This window comes from Microcebus murinus, chromosome 17 (assembly GCF_040939455.1).
Source record: "Microcebus murinus isolate Inina chromosome 17, M.murinus_Inina_mat1.0, whole genome shotgun sequence".
NCBI lineage: Eukaryota > Metazoa > Chordata > Mammalia > Primates > Cheirogaleidae > Microcebus > Microcebus murinus.
Window position 1 is genome coordinate 8,234,226 of NC_134120.1, and position 17,780 is coordinate 8,252,005.

Consider the following 17,780-nt stretch of genomic DNA (forward strand, 5'->3'; position numbering starts at 1 on the left):
ACTTATAGCTACCAATTACAATCTTTTAATAAGTCATTTAAACTTACAATTTTTTGCAGTATGTGAAACTAAAAGAGATGCCTGCTGTACTTGTTTTCAAAGATGGCACGTACTTTGTTTATGATGGTAAGTTCCAAAGTTTTAACTCACAACATTTTAATTTTAAAGTTTTTATATCTATTGTAGGACTTACATGTAAAGATTTTGTAAATGCTGCTACTTCTTACGATTCCTCATTAATTGAATGATTGGTTGGGTTTTTTTACCCTTCCAATGCAGTTTTTCCATCTAGTGTTCTTTCATTTTTAGTTTTATCTACAGTAAATTATTTTGTCAAATTATTTGCCTTTTGAAAAGTAAACTCTATGCAGTGTTTATGCATTACTTTAAAATGTTCAAAATTAATTTTTTTAAAAGTATCTAACATTTCAGACACACAAAAAGATAAATAAAACATGCTTAATAATGTTGAAGCACCTGTGTATTCCTCCCTAGCTGCATTTCTCCCTTCTTCTCAGAAGTAACCACTTACTTAAAGGGATTCATCATTTCTTTATTGATATAAATACTTGGTCTGTTTTTTAAATATTTTAAATAAAACCCTATATATCCATCACCTAGGTTAAATAAATACCAAGATCTTACCACATTTGCTTCATCTTCAACTCTTTTCTTGTTAAAGCAAATCCCAGTGGCATTTTATCACTGTGTGCTGTATTAAGACTCTTTTAAAAAAATGTAGACTTTTTTTTAGTAAACACATGCTGTTATGACATCTAATTAACAGTAATCTCTTGGTATTATCAAATACCTCCTCCCATGGTTCCCAAACTGTGTTCTGAGGTACTCAAGGGCAGTGCAACACACTCACAGGGGCACCAGGAGATATTTTAAATTTCAAGGGAAACGATAAAACTTGACATTTGTCAGACACCACACAGCCACTCAAAAGCAAAAGTGAATGCCAACTCTCATCTAACAGCAGTATTAGTAATACTATAAACTGCAATTTAATAAAATAAAAAATTCAGTTTCTCATTTTTACTAGCCACATTTTAAATGTTCGGTGGCTTTATGTGCTTGTGCTTACCATGTTGGAGAGCTCAGATATAGAACATTCCATTTATTGCAGAAATATTCTAGAGTGTGATTATTTTTCTTGTTGTATCTAATATATAACAGAAAGGAAACTAGGACTAGTTGAGCAGTGGACTTCGAATTGCTTAAATGATTCAGATAAATAGAAGACTATCCAATAAAGGGAACATTTGATTGTTTTGTTTTAGTAAAAGGAGCATTTTAATTGTTTAGTTATGTTGTGAAAACCAAACATTTCTTATCTTTATTGTATTTAAATGTGAGAACTGAATTTAATTTCTTGACATAGAATAACTACCATTTATACTGTCATTATATGGAAGGTACTATCTATGTACTTGACATTTTCATTTTATTTTCAGAGTCATCTGTGAGGTAATAAGGCAGATAGATTAATATCCTAAGATTACAAAAGAGGCAACTGAGACTGTTAAATAAGGAGACAGATGTGTAACTAAATAGCATGTTTAATTCATATGCTCTCTTAGTCATTTATTCCTTGGATGTTTATTGAATGTCTGAATTAGACATTGAGCTTAAAAAGGAACTTAAGAGGAACTTACATATGAAAATATGAGAAGGAAAAGAAGGAAGTTAAGAAGGGAAAATAGTTCATATCTATACTTATTCTATCACCTGCTCTTACAGTACTCTTCATATTTTAAGCACTTAATGTATATTATTTTATTTGATCATCACAACAGTCCTTTAAGATCAGTATTCTTGCTATTTTACAGATAAACAGGATTAAAGAGATTTTTTTTTCTAAGTTAAAATACTTAAGTCAATGGTATCAAACTTCTAGCCTTCAAATCTTTTATTCTTTTTCTATTATGAGTTTCTTAACAATTTAGAGAGCCACTTTGTTTCTTTTTTGGAAAAAAAAAATTGATCATATCTGTTTAGATTTAAATGTATTCCTTGAGCTTGTGTAAGAAAGTACCCTTTCCTTGTCTTTCCATGTTTCAGGTGTGGTCTCCCTTGCTTAAGAAAGACAGGAATAATATGTTAAGTTTCTATGGGTATTGTAAAAGCCAAATTTTTCTAACATTCAGTTGTTGGTATTTAGAAGCTGCCTAAAGCCTTCAGATAAAACAAAGGCTTTACTTGAATTGTCATTCTAATAGTTAATTGTTGTTAATAAGCTCAGAAGCACTGAGGTAGGAATTTAGGATGATAGTTAATTTTCTAATGAGTTTAAAGTTGGTTACTTTGTGCAATCTTTAGAAAATTTGCTTTTGACATGGAGTGGAGATTGTGGCCCAGGAATCAACTTCTAGTTTTATGTTTATTTTTCTATTCCAAATCCATAATTACTTTCAGATTTGCATTATATCACTTATTTTATAGGTTTGATAACTTGAAAATGTTTTGTTTAGCAATGCAAGTGACAGAAAAAGCACACCTTTCAAGAAATGAGTAAAACCCAGTCTTCAATATTGGTAGGCTTTTAAAGACATTTTGCTTTACATCAGCTTCTTTTTCATGCAATTGTAATGATTTTTCAGAACTACTTCAGAATTATATTTCTAATCAGGACATACAATTTTTCTTAGATACTGTATTTTCTATCTGCTTAGCAGAGGAAGTATCTGATATTGGAAGAAAGCTAATGTATTATGGTTTTATATGTATTTGTGTTATACATATGGGAAAGAGTTGTAAACTAAGGAAGAATATCATAAATAGAGAAGAGCAAAGAAATTGTAATAAAATTTACCCACAGTGTCAGGATCCAAGTATAATCATCAATCTAGGATAACCATTTAGGACTATATGCCTTCATTTTATTACTCTATCATTTTATCTTTCCTTTGTATTTTTTACAGAGTTACAGTCTTATTGTAATATTGTTTTGTAATGTGTTTTACAATTTGTTTATTATAAGTTTTTTCTTTAATTTGTAAATGGTCTTTCTTAACATTATTAGAATTTATTTAAATTATTTCCTATTTAGGACATTTTGATTATTTCTTTTATTTTTATTTATTTTTTACTATTTTTAATTATGCTATATTGAAGAATTGCTTTGTTCATTAATCCATTTGTACATCTGATTGCTTAAAATAAATTCCTAAAGATAAAATTTATTGATCTAAGATTATGATTCTCTGTCAGGCATTTTATACATATTACCAGATTAAAACATTATAACTGTCTTAAACTTATATTTATACTATAATTTATCAATGTTTTGTTTTTAAGAGTATGAAGATGGTGATCTGTCATCATGGATCAATAGGGAGAGGTTTCAGAGTTATCTCACTATGGATGGCTTCCTCCTGTATGAACTTGGAGACACAGGTAACAAGATACATACAACTTTCTGTCACTACAGAATTTTTCATTGGTTGATCACTTAAATATTATTCTATAAGAAATGAATTTAAGCACTATTTTATAACTTAATTTTTTTGTTAGACCTGAATGCCAGTTCTCTTATGAGAATATGGACTGATATTACCAAAGAGTATACTTTTGTATGTGGGCCAAAGATTATAGCTCAAGAGATGTTTTACTAGTAGAACTGGAGGTGTCAGGGGGAAAATTGTTGTCTTTTACAACCCCAAGGAAGTATAAAACCTGTGTTGAGCAATAGTAACAGTTGATCCATCCAAAGTAATTGAATAATATATATTTTCCTTTTGAAGTATTGCATGAAGGCATTCTGTTAAGTTGAAGGTTAATTCATGTTGCCAATCAGTTATTTTTCTCCTTGAAAGAGGCAGTTGTTTGTACTTTGAAACGTTATTGGGGTCTAAGCATCCTACAGCTTTGACAATGCCTTTTTTCACAATTTCTACATCACTGCATGCTTCCCTTTTTTCCCCAAGTATATGAGGTCTGTCTGGAAAATATCCAGCCATGTAATATGTTCTCATTATATTAATAATGGCTGGATACTTTCCAGAGAGACCTCATATAAGCTACTTTATTATCACTTCTGTGGCATTATTTCTAGGTCTTATTGCTGCTTGGAAAGAGTTTTCTTTGCTTTGCTTTTCATGTTTTAATTTCTGTTTGTGGTCCTTATGAATGTTATAAAGCTGATGAGCATTGAATTTCTTTAATGTTAATATTGCAGTATCACAAAGCAAGCAAATCATCTTATCTTTAGCAGAAACAAGATACTATTGCAATTCCCAGTCCTCATTAAAAAAAATCTGTGCTTTTTATTCAGCATTCTCTTGGTCTTCTTTGACATGATGGGCTATTAAGCAGATAGAATTAAAAAATACTCTCGAGCTGTGTAACCATTCACAAATTCCACTTCAAACAGAAACACAGTTTACTGTTGTCAAAAGCTAGTAACAGACTGGCATACTTGACCACCCATAAACTCTAATCAACCATGCCTCATGCCGTAGTGGCATCAGTCAGGCAGAGGAAGTTAGAACTAAATTATGAGCGTAGCAGCCATCAATTTAGCCCTTATGACTAACCGATGTTCTAATTGGTCAATCTGGGAGGGTTGTTTTGTTGAAACTTATTTTATTCTTTGGTGTTTTAAATACATTAATTTGAAAAATTAAAATATAAAAAAATCAAAATATATTAATAAAAATAAATGGATTTCTTTTATGTAAAATTTGGATTCAGTCAAAAGGCCACACTTAAGGACCTGGAAGGCTGCATGTGGCCTTAAGGCTGCAGGTTCTTCACCCCTGGCCTAGAACATAATAGATTGCTAGATTGCATTGTCTGGTTTTCTTACTCGAACCCCACTGGTCTGGTTATGACATCATGCTGTCTTCTTAAAGGATATCAGATGCATATGACTGATGTTCTATTTAGGGTTAAGTAAATGCAAGTCAATTAAATCCTGGCAAATAGTGATGTGTGATAATGAAGGGAATGGGATGTAAAAGTCATTTTATTACTGTTATATACTGTTGTTTTAGAGCTAAGGTAATTCTTAGTAAACTTCTTTTGTCGACTGTTTCTCATGGATAAAATAGTTATCTTCGTCAGTTTGTGGGATGTGTGAAAAAAATATAATTTGAGCATATAAATTGTTATTAAATTACAACTTGAGTATATATTAAATAAATTGCTATATGTTTACTATTATTTACATTTTGGGGGTAGGAAATGGAAGGGAATTTATCATCTGCAGTTGACTAATTCACTCTACAAACATATTTTACCATAATATGTGGGTATAATTCAGTGTAACATGTGTAGGATAATTGGAATTAATTCTGGAAACATTTTACTGATTCCCTGTTCACAACTAAAGTGATTATTGAAAAGTACATGAAGATTATTGAATTTAGATATATTATTCTTAATTTCAGGAAAGCTTGTGGCTATTGCTGTTATTGATGAGAAAAATACATCAGTTGAACATACCAGGTATAGTGCCTTGAAATAGTTTTAAGCCTCAAACGTCATCCAGTTCATGGCTTTAGATAGATTTGGTATTGTTATCTTACTTTTCCTGTAGCACTTAGATAAGGCACCATATAATTGAATAATTATAGTTTTCAAGTGAAGAGATGAAATACTCATGTGTTTATTTCTACAGATTAAAGTCAATTATTCAGGAAGTTGCTAGAGATTATAGAGACCATTTCCACAGGTAGGTGCTTGTATTCTAGAAGATTCCTTCATCTTTATTTATGTTTTGTAATATAGTAAAAGCAAAAGTAGTAGTATTTCTTACTTTCCAAGGTGAATTAAAGAACTGAAGTAAATTATAGTAGTTTCCCCTTATCCACAGGGGATACATTCCAAGACACCCACTGGATACCTGAAACCACAGATAGAACCGAACTCTCTCTGTGTTTATTCCTATGCATACATACCTCTGATAATGTTTAGTTTATAAATTAGGTATAGTAAGAGATTAACAACAATAACCAATAAAATAGAACAATTATAAAAATGTACTATAATAAATGTTATGTGAATATTTATTTCTAGAATTTCATGGTTAACCATGGCTAACTAAAAATCAGTGGCCAAGTGGGGAGTACTGTAATATAGCATATTGAATTTCAGCATGAATTGTTTGAATCTTGAATTTTTTTATGGGATATCCTACAAGTTAAAAAAAAATAAACTTTTATTTAAAATTTGTATTATACCTGCATCTTGAGAGAATTTGAGGTAAATTTTATGAAGAGAAAATATGCAAATATACTCACAAATTTGAGGTAGTTAAACGAGCAATCAGAAATCAGAGATAGATAATGATTATAATAGGAATTGAAAGAATAACTTAATATAAAAATGGCATCAGCAATAAATATATTTTTGCTATGTGCTAAACTGCCATAAGAGACAGCCAATATAAATTTGTAATATTTGATTATTTCCTTCTTATTTTGAATTTTTTAATGATGTGGTTAGTCCTTTTTTAAGGAAATGGATAATTTTTCTAAACATACTTCAGCTAAAAATGCCTATATTTTTCTGCATTTTAAACGTGCATACATGAAATAGAAAAGTATTTGAATTTGCTTAATTTTACTCATGTATTTTTATCTCAAAAGCCAGTACAAGTTACATTCTTTTCTATATTTATGGTTTACAATTTACATGTCAAATGTTTACAGTGTTTATATGCTTAAAAAGCCCTAAAGTTCAATTTGTTATATTGTTTACTTTTTTATTTTGTATTTAATATTATGCTCTTTCTTATTTTTGTTTGTTTTTTGGTTATTGTTGGTTAGAGATTTTCAGTTTGGCCATATGGATGGAAATGACTATATAAATACCTTGCTGATGGAGTAAGTAAAGTGATGAATAATTTTGTTATCAAATCTATCAATTTTTTTTATTTCTGTTGCTGAGAAACATGCAGAAGGGTTAAATAGCTGAAAAAAGCTTATGGTATATTCTGATACAGATATTCCATTAAATATTATACTTGAGTTTTTAAATTGTGTATTTGAAATTTACTGAATTTTAATATTGCTCTATCCTAAAAAAAAACAAAACACTTATCTCCCAATTCAATGTTATATAACAATGTTATATAGTATTATAAAAAGAGTATTGGAAAAAGTATTGGAAAAAGAGGAAATTATTTAAAATCTTGTAAATTTTGTAGTTTCTGCATAATACACACTTTTTGGAATTTTTTTGAGACTTGCAGCAATTTGAAAACTTACAGGTAAACTGCATAGCCTAGAATTATTGAAAAATGTGTTAGCTATGTCATGAATGCATAAAATATATGTAGACACTAGCCTATTTTATTATTTACTACCATAAAAATACACAAATCTATTATAAAAAGTTAAAATTTATCAAAATTTACACAAACACTTATAGACCATACATGATGCCATTTGCACTTGAGAGCAATGCAAACAAACATAAAGATGCAGTATTAAATCATGAATGTATAAAATTAATTTTTTTACTAATGTAATAATCTTGTTGCCATCTCATGTTCTTGTTACCCTGAGCTCAGTGTTGCAAGTATCCACTTAAAAGGCTGTGCAATGCTAATCATCTTTGTGTGAGTAGTTCAGTAGAGGCAGAATGGTTCCCCAAAGTAATCTATGCCCCAGTTCCTAGAATTTTTGCATGTGTTGCATTACAGAGCAAAAGGGACTTTGCAGAAACAATTAAATTTATGGACCTTAAAATAGGAGAATATCCTGGATTATCTGTGAGGGTTCGATCTAATCATATGAGGCTTTAAAAGTAGAGAATTTTCTCCAATAAAAGCTGAGAAAATATAGGACAGAAAGGTCTGTAAGGGAGATTCCAAGTGTAAGAAAGACCTCTCGTTGTTGGCTATGAATATGAAGGAGACCAAGAACCAGGGAATGTGGGTGGTTGATAAGCTGGTTGATAGCCAGCAAGGAAACAAGGACCTTAATCCTACAGTTGCATGGACCTAAGTTCTGCCAAAACAGAGTGAGTCTGGAAATGGATTATCTCTCAAAGTCGTCAGTAAGGAACACAGCCCCACTGAGACCTTGATTGATTTTCACCTTGTGAACAAAGGACCCAGCCAAGCTTGCTGGACTTCTGGCCCACAAAACTGTGAGATAGTAAATGTGTGCTGTCCTAAGCAGCTACATTTGTGTTTGTTAGGGCAGCAATAGAAAACTAATACATGTATTTAACATATTTTGTGTTGGACTTTTTTTCCCTCCAAAGGACAGGCATTTTAAAGATTATTTTATTAAAAGAAAATGACTTGACATGCTAAAAATGCTATTATAGTGTTGCAGCCATGTGAATGATTTCACATGAGAAATAATACTGATTTTTACATCTCTTAGGGAACAGAAGATAATTGTTTTCTTAGAACTCTTTTTAAAGTAAGAGTTTATTATATATCACTGTGTATAACTATTTTAAAGCATGTGAGGAAGGTGTGAAAGGTGATTTGAAATTAAAGCACTTAGGACATCAACAATAATCTTCCCCCTCTGCCACCCACCCTTTCTTTTGGGTGGTTTTGTGTTGTTCTTTGATTAATACTCTGCTCTTATTTATTTTTTTAAATTTAATTTTATTTATTTGAGAGAAGAGGGAAGGCATATAATGTTGGTTATGTGAAAGTCTTTATTGAGTACTTACCCTGTGCCAATATTGGACTAAGTGGTCCTGTGTATTTTTTAATTTTTGTGGTAACTCAGACAGGCATAAGTACTATTATTTCCTTTTTATATTGCTGAGAAAATTAAAATTTTTTATAAGAAACTCAAGGAAGTTTATTAAATAATATGCCAGAGGATGCCCAACAAATAAAGAAGTCTAGTCCTCAAATTCATCTCTCTCTTACTTCAAATCTCTTAACTATAACATTAATACTTATAGACAAATTAGTGGAATAGAAATTGATTCCTAAAATGTTTTTAAGTTAAGGCAAATGCATGATATTATATAACATAAAATTATTATAGCATTGACTCTGCTTTTACTTTTTGTCAAGATGGGGAACTATCAGACCTTTGAGCTGTTATATTGTATTGGTTTTTTGTGAGTATAATTAAGAGGGAATAGGATATCTTATTTTCCACTGTTATTCAGATTGAATTATTTTAAGACAGACATTTGCTTCCTAGTTCAATTGTGTATTTAGCTTTTTCATGAAATGTATTTTGTAGGAAGAACAGGTTCCAATCCATTTTATTAATGTAAAAATAGAATTTTTTGCTGTTCATGCATTATAATAATAACAGCTACAAATTAAAAAGCTGCCTCTTACTTTTATGAACAAGAGTGGAGCTAAGGTTTTTTTTAAGTACTCAGTTATTTTATTGCCTAATACTTGGCAATAAACTGCCCTAATACCCAGTGGCTTAAAATAGTAATCATGTATTCTTCTTTACTTGTCTGGGGTTGGTTGACCTTGGCTGGGCACAACTAGATATGGCTTCCATTTGGGTTTAGGTCTACTCCCTGTGTTTTTTATGTCCTTGACTCTGGTAGGACATTTTCTTGGGGGACGTTCTTATGGCAATTGCAGAAACCCAGGCAGGCCAGCCCAGCCATCAAGCACACTTCAAGCCTCTGCTGAAATCACATCTCTCACCTTCCCATTGACCAAATAACAATGACTGGGCCCAACGTCAGCGGTCAGGTGGCATGGAAATTGTGTGGTATTGTAAGGGAAAAAGAATTATGAACAAGAAGGCCACCTACTGGCCTCAGTTACTTAATGTGGTGATAATAGAGTGATGTAAATTATTTCTACTGTGAAGTTTTATACTTTTATATAATATGCTCATATAGACATAGACATACAAATAATCGTAGATATTAAGACAATTAAATGACTCACATTGGTAGTATTATATAGTTATCCTATCTATGAACAGAATTGATGTCTAATATATCACTAAAGTACTTTCTGAGGATGTGGTGAAATATATAGTGTGATAGTGGGAGTTGAGAGAATTTGCAGTAGTTTTAATTGAACGTGTATTGTGTATAAGGTGTAGTGCTGAATATTTAACATGAATTTTCTAATGTAATTTTTGTAGTGAGAGAGGTGCCATTGCCCTCCCCATTTATAAGTGAAAAGCATTATGCATACAAAGCTAAATTACTTGCCTAAAAACTTGCAACTTTAAGAGAAAGCTCTAGATTTGAATATAAGCAGTATGACTTCAGAGACCATGCCCTTACCTGTCTCATTGCCTGAGTACCATTTAACTAGTGGGATTGTATATGATTAAAAGTAAGGGTATTAAAAATAAATTTGTGGCAAGGAATAATATTGTCCAGAAATTGATGGCCTCACCCATCATAATTTTTGTCTTTAAGTTTAATTGTGATTACTCAGTTATTATGTATTAAAATGTTTTTCATGTAATCTTAACTAGTTTTAAAATAGATGGATAATTTGAAATTTTCCTTATATAGGCAAAGGGTGGCAAACCTATTAATATAGCTCCTCCTGTCATTGTAGCTACTGTGATATAAATAAATATCAGAATAAACTTATTGCTATGTTTAATGCATATTTTGATTTGTTTTTATTTTTCAGTGAATTGACAATACCAACTGTAGTTGTTCTGAATACTTCAAATCAACAATACTTTTTGCTAGATAGACAGATTAAGAATACCGAAGACATGGTCCAATTCATTAATAACATTTTGGATGGCACAGTAGAAGTATGTTGTTCACTTTCATTTCAGAGGGGTCCTGGGGTAAGGTGGAGGAGAACCACTCTTAGTCATCACATAGTAGTAGGAATTTTATGTTTGTGAAAATATAATTTTGTTGAAATGAAACTTGTACGAGTGAGAACCCTTCTGTTTGTAAGTTAGTGAAACCCAACTCAAGCTATTTAACAACAAAGAGATTTTACTGGCTTATAGAGCTTAGAAGTTCAAGGAATGAGCCAGATTTCAGGGATGAATGAATTCAGAGATTTGATTGATTTTCATCAGGAATTTTTCCCTCTCTGCTTATCAGCACTTTCTTATTGAGCTTCATTCTCGGAGATTCTCCCTACACAATAACAAAGATATCCTGCTGCAGCTCTAGTTTGGCAATCTCAGCTAAATTAAAAAATGAGGCAGGCCTAGACTCGGGGTAGGTCACCTTCAGCCAAGCTGCATGGATTATGAATCCAGGAGGATGGCTTCTTCAGAGCAGAATCAGGGTGGGTTAACACAAGAAGGCAAAAGGAATACAGGACAGGAAAACATCAGTAAATGTTTTATTATACAGCCTACAGTTGAATTACTTAGTATTTTGAAGTCAACCCTTTGACTGCAATTGTATGATTATACAACATAGTAAAGCATGTAAATAATAATTTAAATTTTTTTCCTGTTAAACTGAAGGCCCAAGGAGGTGATAGCATTTTGCAGAGATTGAAAAGAATAGTATTTGATGCCAAATCTACTATTGTGGTAAGTTGTGACAGTTTGTTTTGTGCCATTGGTAATTAAGAGTGTACAGGGTCTTTATGTCTAACTGTTGTAAAAATCTGAATTTCAAGGATTAGGTCAAAATACGCCTTTTTAATTTGCAGAGTATGAACTAGTCAGTATTTACATTAAGAAAATATTTCCATCAGATGGAAATTAAGTTTCTCTAATTATTCATTTTTTATGATTGGTGAATTAACTGAAATTCAGAATCACTTAATAGAATGACTTAAAGATTTTATTTCCTGAAACTACTATGTAAAGTTCTTATTTAATTTCATGAAAGTGTAGATAATATGAAATTTTTAGTTCTACTAAGTGTCATCTTGTTTCTGTGAATTAATCATTTCTGTTGAAGAAAATGATGTATCTTGGGAAGTCATTCCTGTTTTTATTTTTGCAGTAGTCATAATAATTGATCTTAAAGTTTTAAACATCTCTGTTAATTCTATGCTACCCATAAGTTGATGAATAACTCGAATCATTTATAGATGTTTTTCCTTCCTTCTTCCTGCCTTCCTTCTCTCCCTTTTTTTTGTTCTTTCTTTCATTCTTTCTTTAAAAAGCAGGCATTAAATGTAGAATTAAAATGTGATAGGTCAAATCCTTTCCAACAGTGTTTTTTTGTTTTTTTTTTTTTAATTTGTTTGTCCCCGTGTGTATCTGCAGATGTTAGGCATGGGTAGAATATTGTCAATGGTGAATGGATGACTTGAATTGACATGTCTGCCCCTGATTATACTTTTATTTATTTATTTTTATAATTACAGTTTCTAAATGTTTCCTTGATTTCCTTCACTATCACCTCTCACCTGATTATCTCTGCCATTCTAATTTGCTCTTCTTTTTACTCTAAAAAATGCCCAGTCTCATAGTTGCCTACTAGTTAGTAGATCTTTTACGATATTTCCTCTGGATGTCTTCAAAGCATCCATTTCTTGGTATTCTCCATTCTCATGTTGCTGTGGTAATCGCTGTTCCTCCCACGCATGACCCATCACTCCAGTTGGTCAGTGTTTTTCAGTGCCTCTTTCCTTTTTCTGTGGTTGGTTCCTCTTTTCAGTGGTTGGATCTTAACCTTCTTGCTTGGAACTCTGAGAAATCATTCTTATTCTCCCAGCTTTAACTCTCAGTTACCCGAACAGTAAAAGCATTCCTAAATTTTGGGGGGCCCTAAACTCAGTTCCTATTGTCTGTCTTGAGCTACTCCATGGGCATTTTCATTCATTGTGGCAAAAGCAATCATGAAAATGTAACTGTCTTCATTAGAAGTAAATTCTGAGAATCTTTGTCTCATTCCATGCATGATGTCCTTCAGCTTATCAGTAATATTTCTTTATTTTCCTCCTGCCCCCAGCATAGATTGGGCTCTTATCACAGTATGTTTAGCTGCTACTCTCACTTTCACCTGCTTTCCACACTTCCTCTTGCCTGTTATCCAGTACATTCTATATACTGTTGCACAATTAATATTACTGAAATAATTGATTTTGATCATTTTCCTACTCTATCTATCCAAAATATTTTCCTTATTGGTTTTTGAATATTATATAAGCTTTCTTGGACCTAATTGCTAGTGTTCACACTGTACCTTGTCCTGCTTCATTCTTTACTCATCCTTATATTTCCCCCTCAAAACTCACCTTTATTCTCTGATGCCTTCTTCCATTATCTCAATCCAAAATGATCTTTCTCTCCTCTGAAGTTGTCTACATTGTTCTCCAGAGTTGTAAACATAGCCTCTAGAAAAACCTGTTCAGTAAAATTACTTTTAATTTTCTGGGAGCTGAGGAGATACTATGTAGATTAAGGGTAATTAGTAAGTTAATGAGGCTTTACTACTAACCAGATGAGTGAAAAATGTTTAAAATGTCATGTGAAGAGAATGAATATATATATACACACACACACACACACACACACACACACACACTTTCTTCATAAAAATAACCCAACCTTCTTCATGAGCAGATTCCTGTAGTTCAGGAAACAATTCTAAGACCATTGGACACATAGTAACCATCTCAAAGAGACCTTTGTGGTTAATGTGAGAAAAGTAAGTGTCTTCAGGAATGGTTGTAGGATATTTGGTGCCTTTTCTGCTTCCTGTAGCTGATTCTACACAGACTCACCTGTGTGCATGTGTATAGAATGTGTATCTTTTATGTTGTCTTTAACATAATAGTTACTGCTTAAGTACGGAATCTCTTTCATTTGAACTTGAAGCAAGTTGAATAGCTACAAGTGAAGGGAATCTGTAGTGGTTTTAAATTCATGTTATGTAAATCTGAAGGGAACTGAGTTTTAATTATCTTTCCACAGTCTATTTTCAAGAGCTCACCACTTATGGGCTGCTTTCTCTTTGGCCTGCCACTGGGTGTCATCAGTATCATGTGCTATGGAATCTACACAGCTGACACAGATGGTGGTTATATAGAAGAACGATATGAAGTATCTAAAAGTGAAATGGAAAGCCAAGAACAGATAGACGAGAGCAAAGAACAACAGGGGCCCAGCAGTGGAGGATCTCTAGTGCCTACAGTGCAAGAGCCCAAGGATGTATTGGAAAAGAAGAAAGATTGAGACTTTTAACATTATAAAATATTTGATAGGATTTCAAATTATTAAAGAGTCTATTTATTGAATTTAGACATTTAATCATGATCTTTACAGAAGAGAACATGTTATTTGTATTTTGCTAATATCAATTGCATGGATTTAAAGTAGTCCTTCCATAAATGGGGAGATGTTTGGAGCAAAGAGATGGTTTGTCTAAAACAAACAAAGCACTCCAAAAAAGCTAACCTTGAGATGTTATAACAGATCAGTTATATTTGTATGTTTCTCTATCTGAATATTCTGTGAGAAAGTTAAGATTCTTTGGCAGAGTACTTTAATTGGCCAGTCAGGTAGAAGATACATTTACGATATAGAAAAATAATACCTCCACCTGCTACCAACCATTCTCCTTATATATTTTGGACAAGATTTATATGAACAAAAATTAGGTCTTTAAAATTAGGCACTTTAAAGAGACCTAATAACTTTTTCCATGTATCAAATTAAGATTATGAGGTTAAAAAAATAATGTGGTTTTATATAGCATAGTGGTTTTATTTTGTTATTATTTTTAAAGGAGAGGAAATGTTACTTTTTAACTTTATACTCAGTTGCATTATTATAAAATTTTCATGTGAGCCTGTAGTCTTGTCTTTGAAAAAATAGTCTTGTGATTGACCTTTGTAAAATAAATAGTATTTACTGGGAACAATAGTTTCAGCCCATGCCCTGGAATACTCTTAATAGATGTCTTATGGTCATTGCAGAAAGAGAAATTTCTCTGTTAATTCTATCCTGCCTTAGCCAGAACAGCCTAGTATTTTTGTTTTGTTTCATTTATATTTTATATATTGATATTTCTTCTAAAATTTTCTTTAATAAAAATATGCTTCTTGAAAAGTAATATATATTTGTTTATGGTATGCAAACTGATAACGTACAGTTCAGAATATACATATGTAAGTAGATACAAAATTTATTGACACATCTATATATAATACTGTGTGAGTGTGTCTGTTTTCATAAATGAGTGATGAGGGACATAATCAGCATGTCCAATGACAAAACTCACAGCCAATGAAGAGATTGGTCTGTAACCTCTATTCTTGCAATTCTGTCACCCATTTCAGTGAGTGACTTTTCATCTTCTATCTATAGTGAAATAATATAGGAATTCTATCCTAGGTAATGCCTAAAAATTGTGGTTTCTTGATAATAGTTTGGTTTGCTTATTGTAAATTAGTTATTTTTGAGGCCTTTATTTTAGCTAAGTTTAGAATTTTTGTTAGGTAACTATTTAAGTGGTTATTTGAGTAATTTAGTTATCCATTATAAAAGATGCTATTGGACATTTAAAAATGTTTAATCTTTTTTTTTAAAGTTTGTAATCTATGGTCCTGACACTGGTCACCAGATTGTTTCTGATGCCATATTGATCAGGACTAAATGGAATTACTAGCAATTGTTTTATTGTATCCATGTGCTTTTTTACTATTTAATAATTAAACACCTATTCTTTATTTTTGGCTCTCCATTATTGTTGTTGTTGTTATTATTATTATTATTATTATTTTTCTGAGACAGAGTCTCACTCTGTTGCCCTTACTGGAGTGCCGCGGAATCAGCCTCGCTGACAGCAACCTCAAACTCCTGGGCTTAGGTGATCCTCCTGCCTCAGCCTCCCTAGTAGCTGGGGGCTACAGGCAGGCACCACCAGGCCCGGCTAATTTTTTCTATATATTTTTAGTTGACCAATTTCTTTCTTTCTATTTTAGTAGAGACAGGGCCTCGCTCTTGCTTAGGCTGGTTTCAAACTCCTGACCTTGAGCCATCCACCTGCCCTGGCCTCCCAGAGTGCTAGGATTACAGGTGTGAGCCACCATGCCCGGCCCATTATTTTTTTAATAATGAAACAAATATTTCATTAGGAAATTTTAGGAAATACTAGAATGAAATGTTCTTAAGTGGACACCGGAGATATCTTTTGCACAGAATAATGAGAGATTCTTTTGGGGAAGATAAATATTAATGTTTCCAATGGGGAGGCTTGTTTTAAGTAGTGAAAGGTATGGGTATATACAGATACCTAATTGGAGACAGTCCAGCAAAGAAATGAAAACTTAATGGTTGGTGACATGAAGAAATAGTTATAGAAAATGTCATTGATTTTTTTTTTCTTCAGGTTTATCACTATCAAATGTTAGTCTTCTGCATATTTTTGTCATCTTCATCATCACATGTAAATACAAAAGACCTCAATAGAAAAAAAGGAGCATAGCTCAATGTCTACCAGCAAACAAAAATCCAGTGATCTTCCTTTGTATTCTGTGATGTCCTTTAAAAATGAATGCCTTAGTTCTGTTACCCTTTCATAGCTTCGTACTATTGCTTCATATTCTGTTTGTGCTTTTAAAGTATGTCTATTGGGAAAAGAAAATGTAGGTGGTTTATAATTGAATAATTTTATTTCTTTTTATATTAGAATTTTACATTTGTCATTATTTGGGGAGATTTTTATTTATATTGTAAGACTGTTCACAAAACAAATTTTAAAATTTGTTATCTCGTATGCTTTTCCCTTCAATGTGATATCAGCTTACTATGAACATTATTTTCATTTCAGAAAAAAATACTTCAAAATAAAGGCAGATTTTTAAATAATTGAATCTAGTAGAACATAGGTATCATTCTGATTCAGTGATGAGTCTTATGATCACATATTAATGATGAGGTCCTTCAGCAAGTTGAAGTTTTGCCTTCTCTTTCGGTTACAAGGAAGTTCTACTTCTAACTTGTAAAATTCAAAATTCTCCATCTTTGCTATTGCTGCATCTGGTGCTCAGACAACATTTAAGGATATTTCGGAGGCAAAGTGCATGTTTTTATCAAGTAACCTATGCACCCATTAGCTTGCAATTCTTTTTTTTTTTTTTTAATTTCATTGTGTGCTTCAATATTTTCCTAGCTACTAGTATCCGAAGCTTGTTTGGGGTGCGTGAGGCCTGTAATTTTCATTTTCTTCCTCACTCATACTGCTTCCAATATCTGGTTTAGAAATAACATTAAGATGCCAAATGTCTAGGGATTGGAGGGTCTTATATTTGTGCTTAAAACAATTAGCTGTATTTTTTATTTAGTAGATTTTGTTAATGATGTTTCTCGTTTTTTGCTTTGGTGCCTTTTTAGTTTTGGTTTTGCAAAATAATTTAAATATTATTATCATTGCTTGATATGACATTGGGGTTAGGACAGGGAAAAATTCACTCAGCCATTCTTATGCAGAAATTGTTCAAATAAACCAGTGTGGTGACTATCAATTGGGGAGATTAGGTTTGCTGTTTTATTTTTATAAATATATATTTTTTCTGAATGTGTTTGAGTCCAAGAGTGGGCAAAAAATAATTTTCTACTTTGGACTAATCTGTAGTGGTTTTTGAAAGTCTGTATTACTAACTTGTTGAATTTCTGATATCCTGCCTTAGGGCTGTAAACCGTTGTTTTTCTAAAATAAAGTAATTGAAAACCTCTAATTGTTTCTGCGATGTATCATTTGGTTGTTTGTGATATGGATAGTTCTCTGTACAAGCAGACGGGAGCAAAGACTGATATTCTTAAAATTATAAGTTATTTGTAATTATAGAAACATAGACTTGTAGAGTTTAAACAGACTTGAGAAAGATTGTAATCTGATTCCATTATATAATAGATGAACCTGAGAGTCATAGGTTTTATATATTTTGTATTTATAAAACCTAATAATTTTTC

At 31.9% G+C, this 17,780-nt stretch overlaps 1 protein-coding gene across 2 annotated transcripts in view; it reads left to right on the forward strand.

The window, feature by feature from the left end:
* Positions 1-17,545, forward strand: part of TMX3 (thioredoxin related transmembrane protein 3) — a 35,531-nt gene extending 17,986 nt beyond the window's left edge. For both annotated transcript variants that reach the window (XM_020282228.2, XM_075993809.1), the window contains 8 exons: positions 60-126; positions 3,304-3,402; positions 5,397-5,454; positions 5,627-5,680; positions 6,777-6,833; positions 10,562-10,691; positions 11,370-11,438; positions 13,779-17,545. In XM_020282228.2, the coding sequence (XP_020137817.2) occupies positions 60-126; positions 3,304-3,402; positions 5,397-5,454; positions 5,627-5,680; positions 6,777-6,833; positions 10,562-10,691; positions 11,370-11,438; positions 13,779-14,039 (795 nt within the window). In that variant the 3' untranslated portion in view covers positions 14,040-17,545. The remainder of the gene's footprint in view (positions 1-59; positions 127-3,303; positions 3,403-5,396; positions 5,455-5,626; positions 5,681-6,776; positions 6,834-10,561; positions 10,692-11,369; positions 11,439-13,778) is intronic.
* Positions 17,546-17,780: the final 235 nt, after the last annotated feature.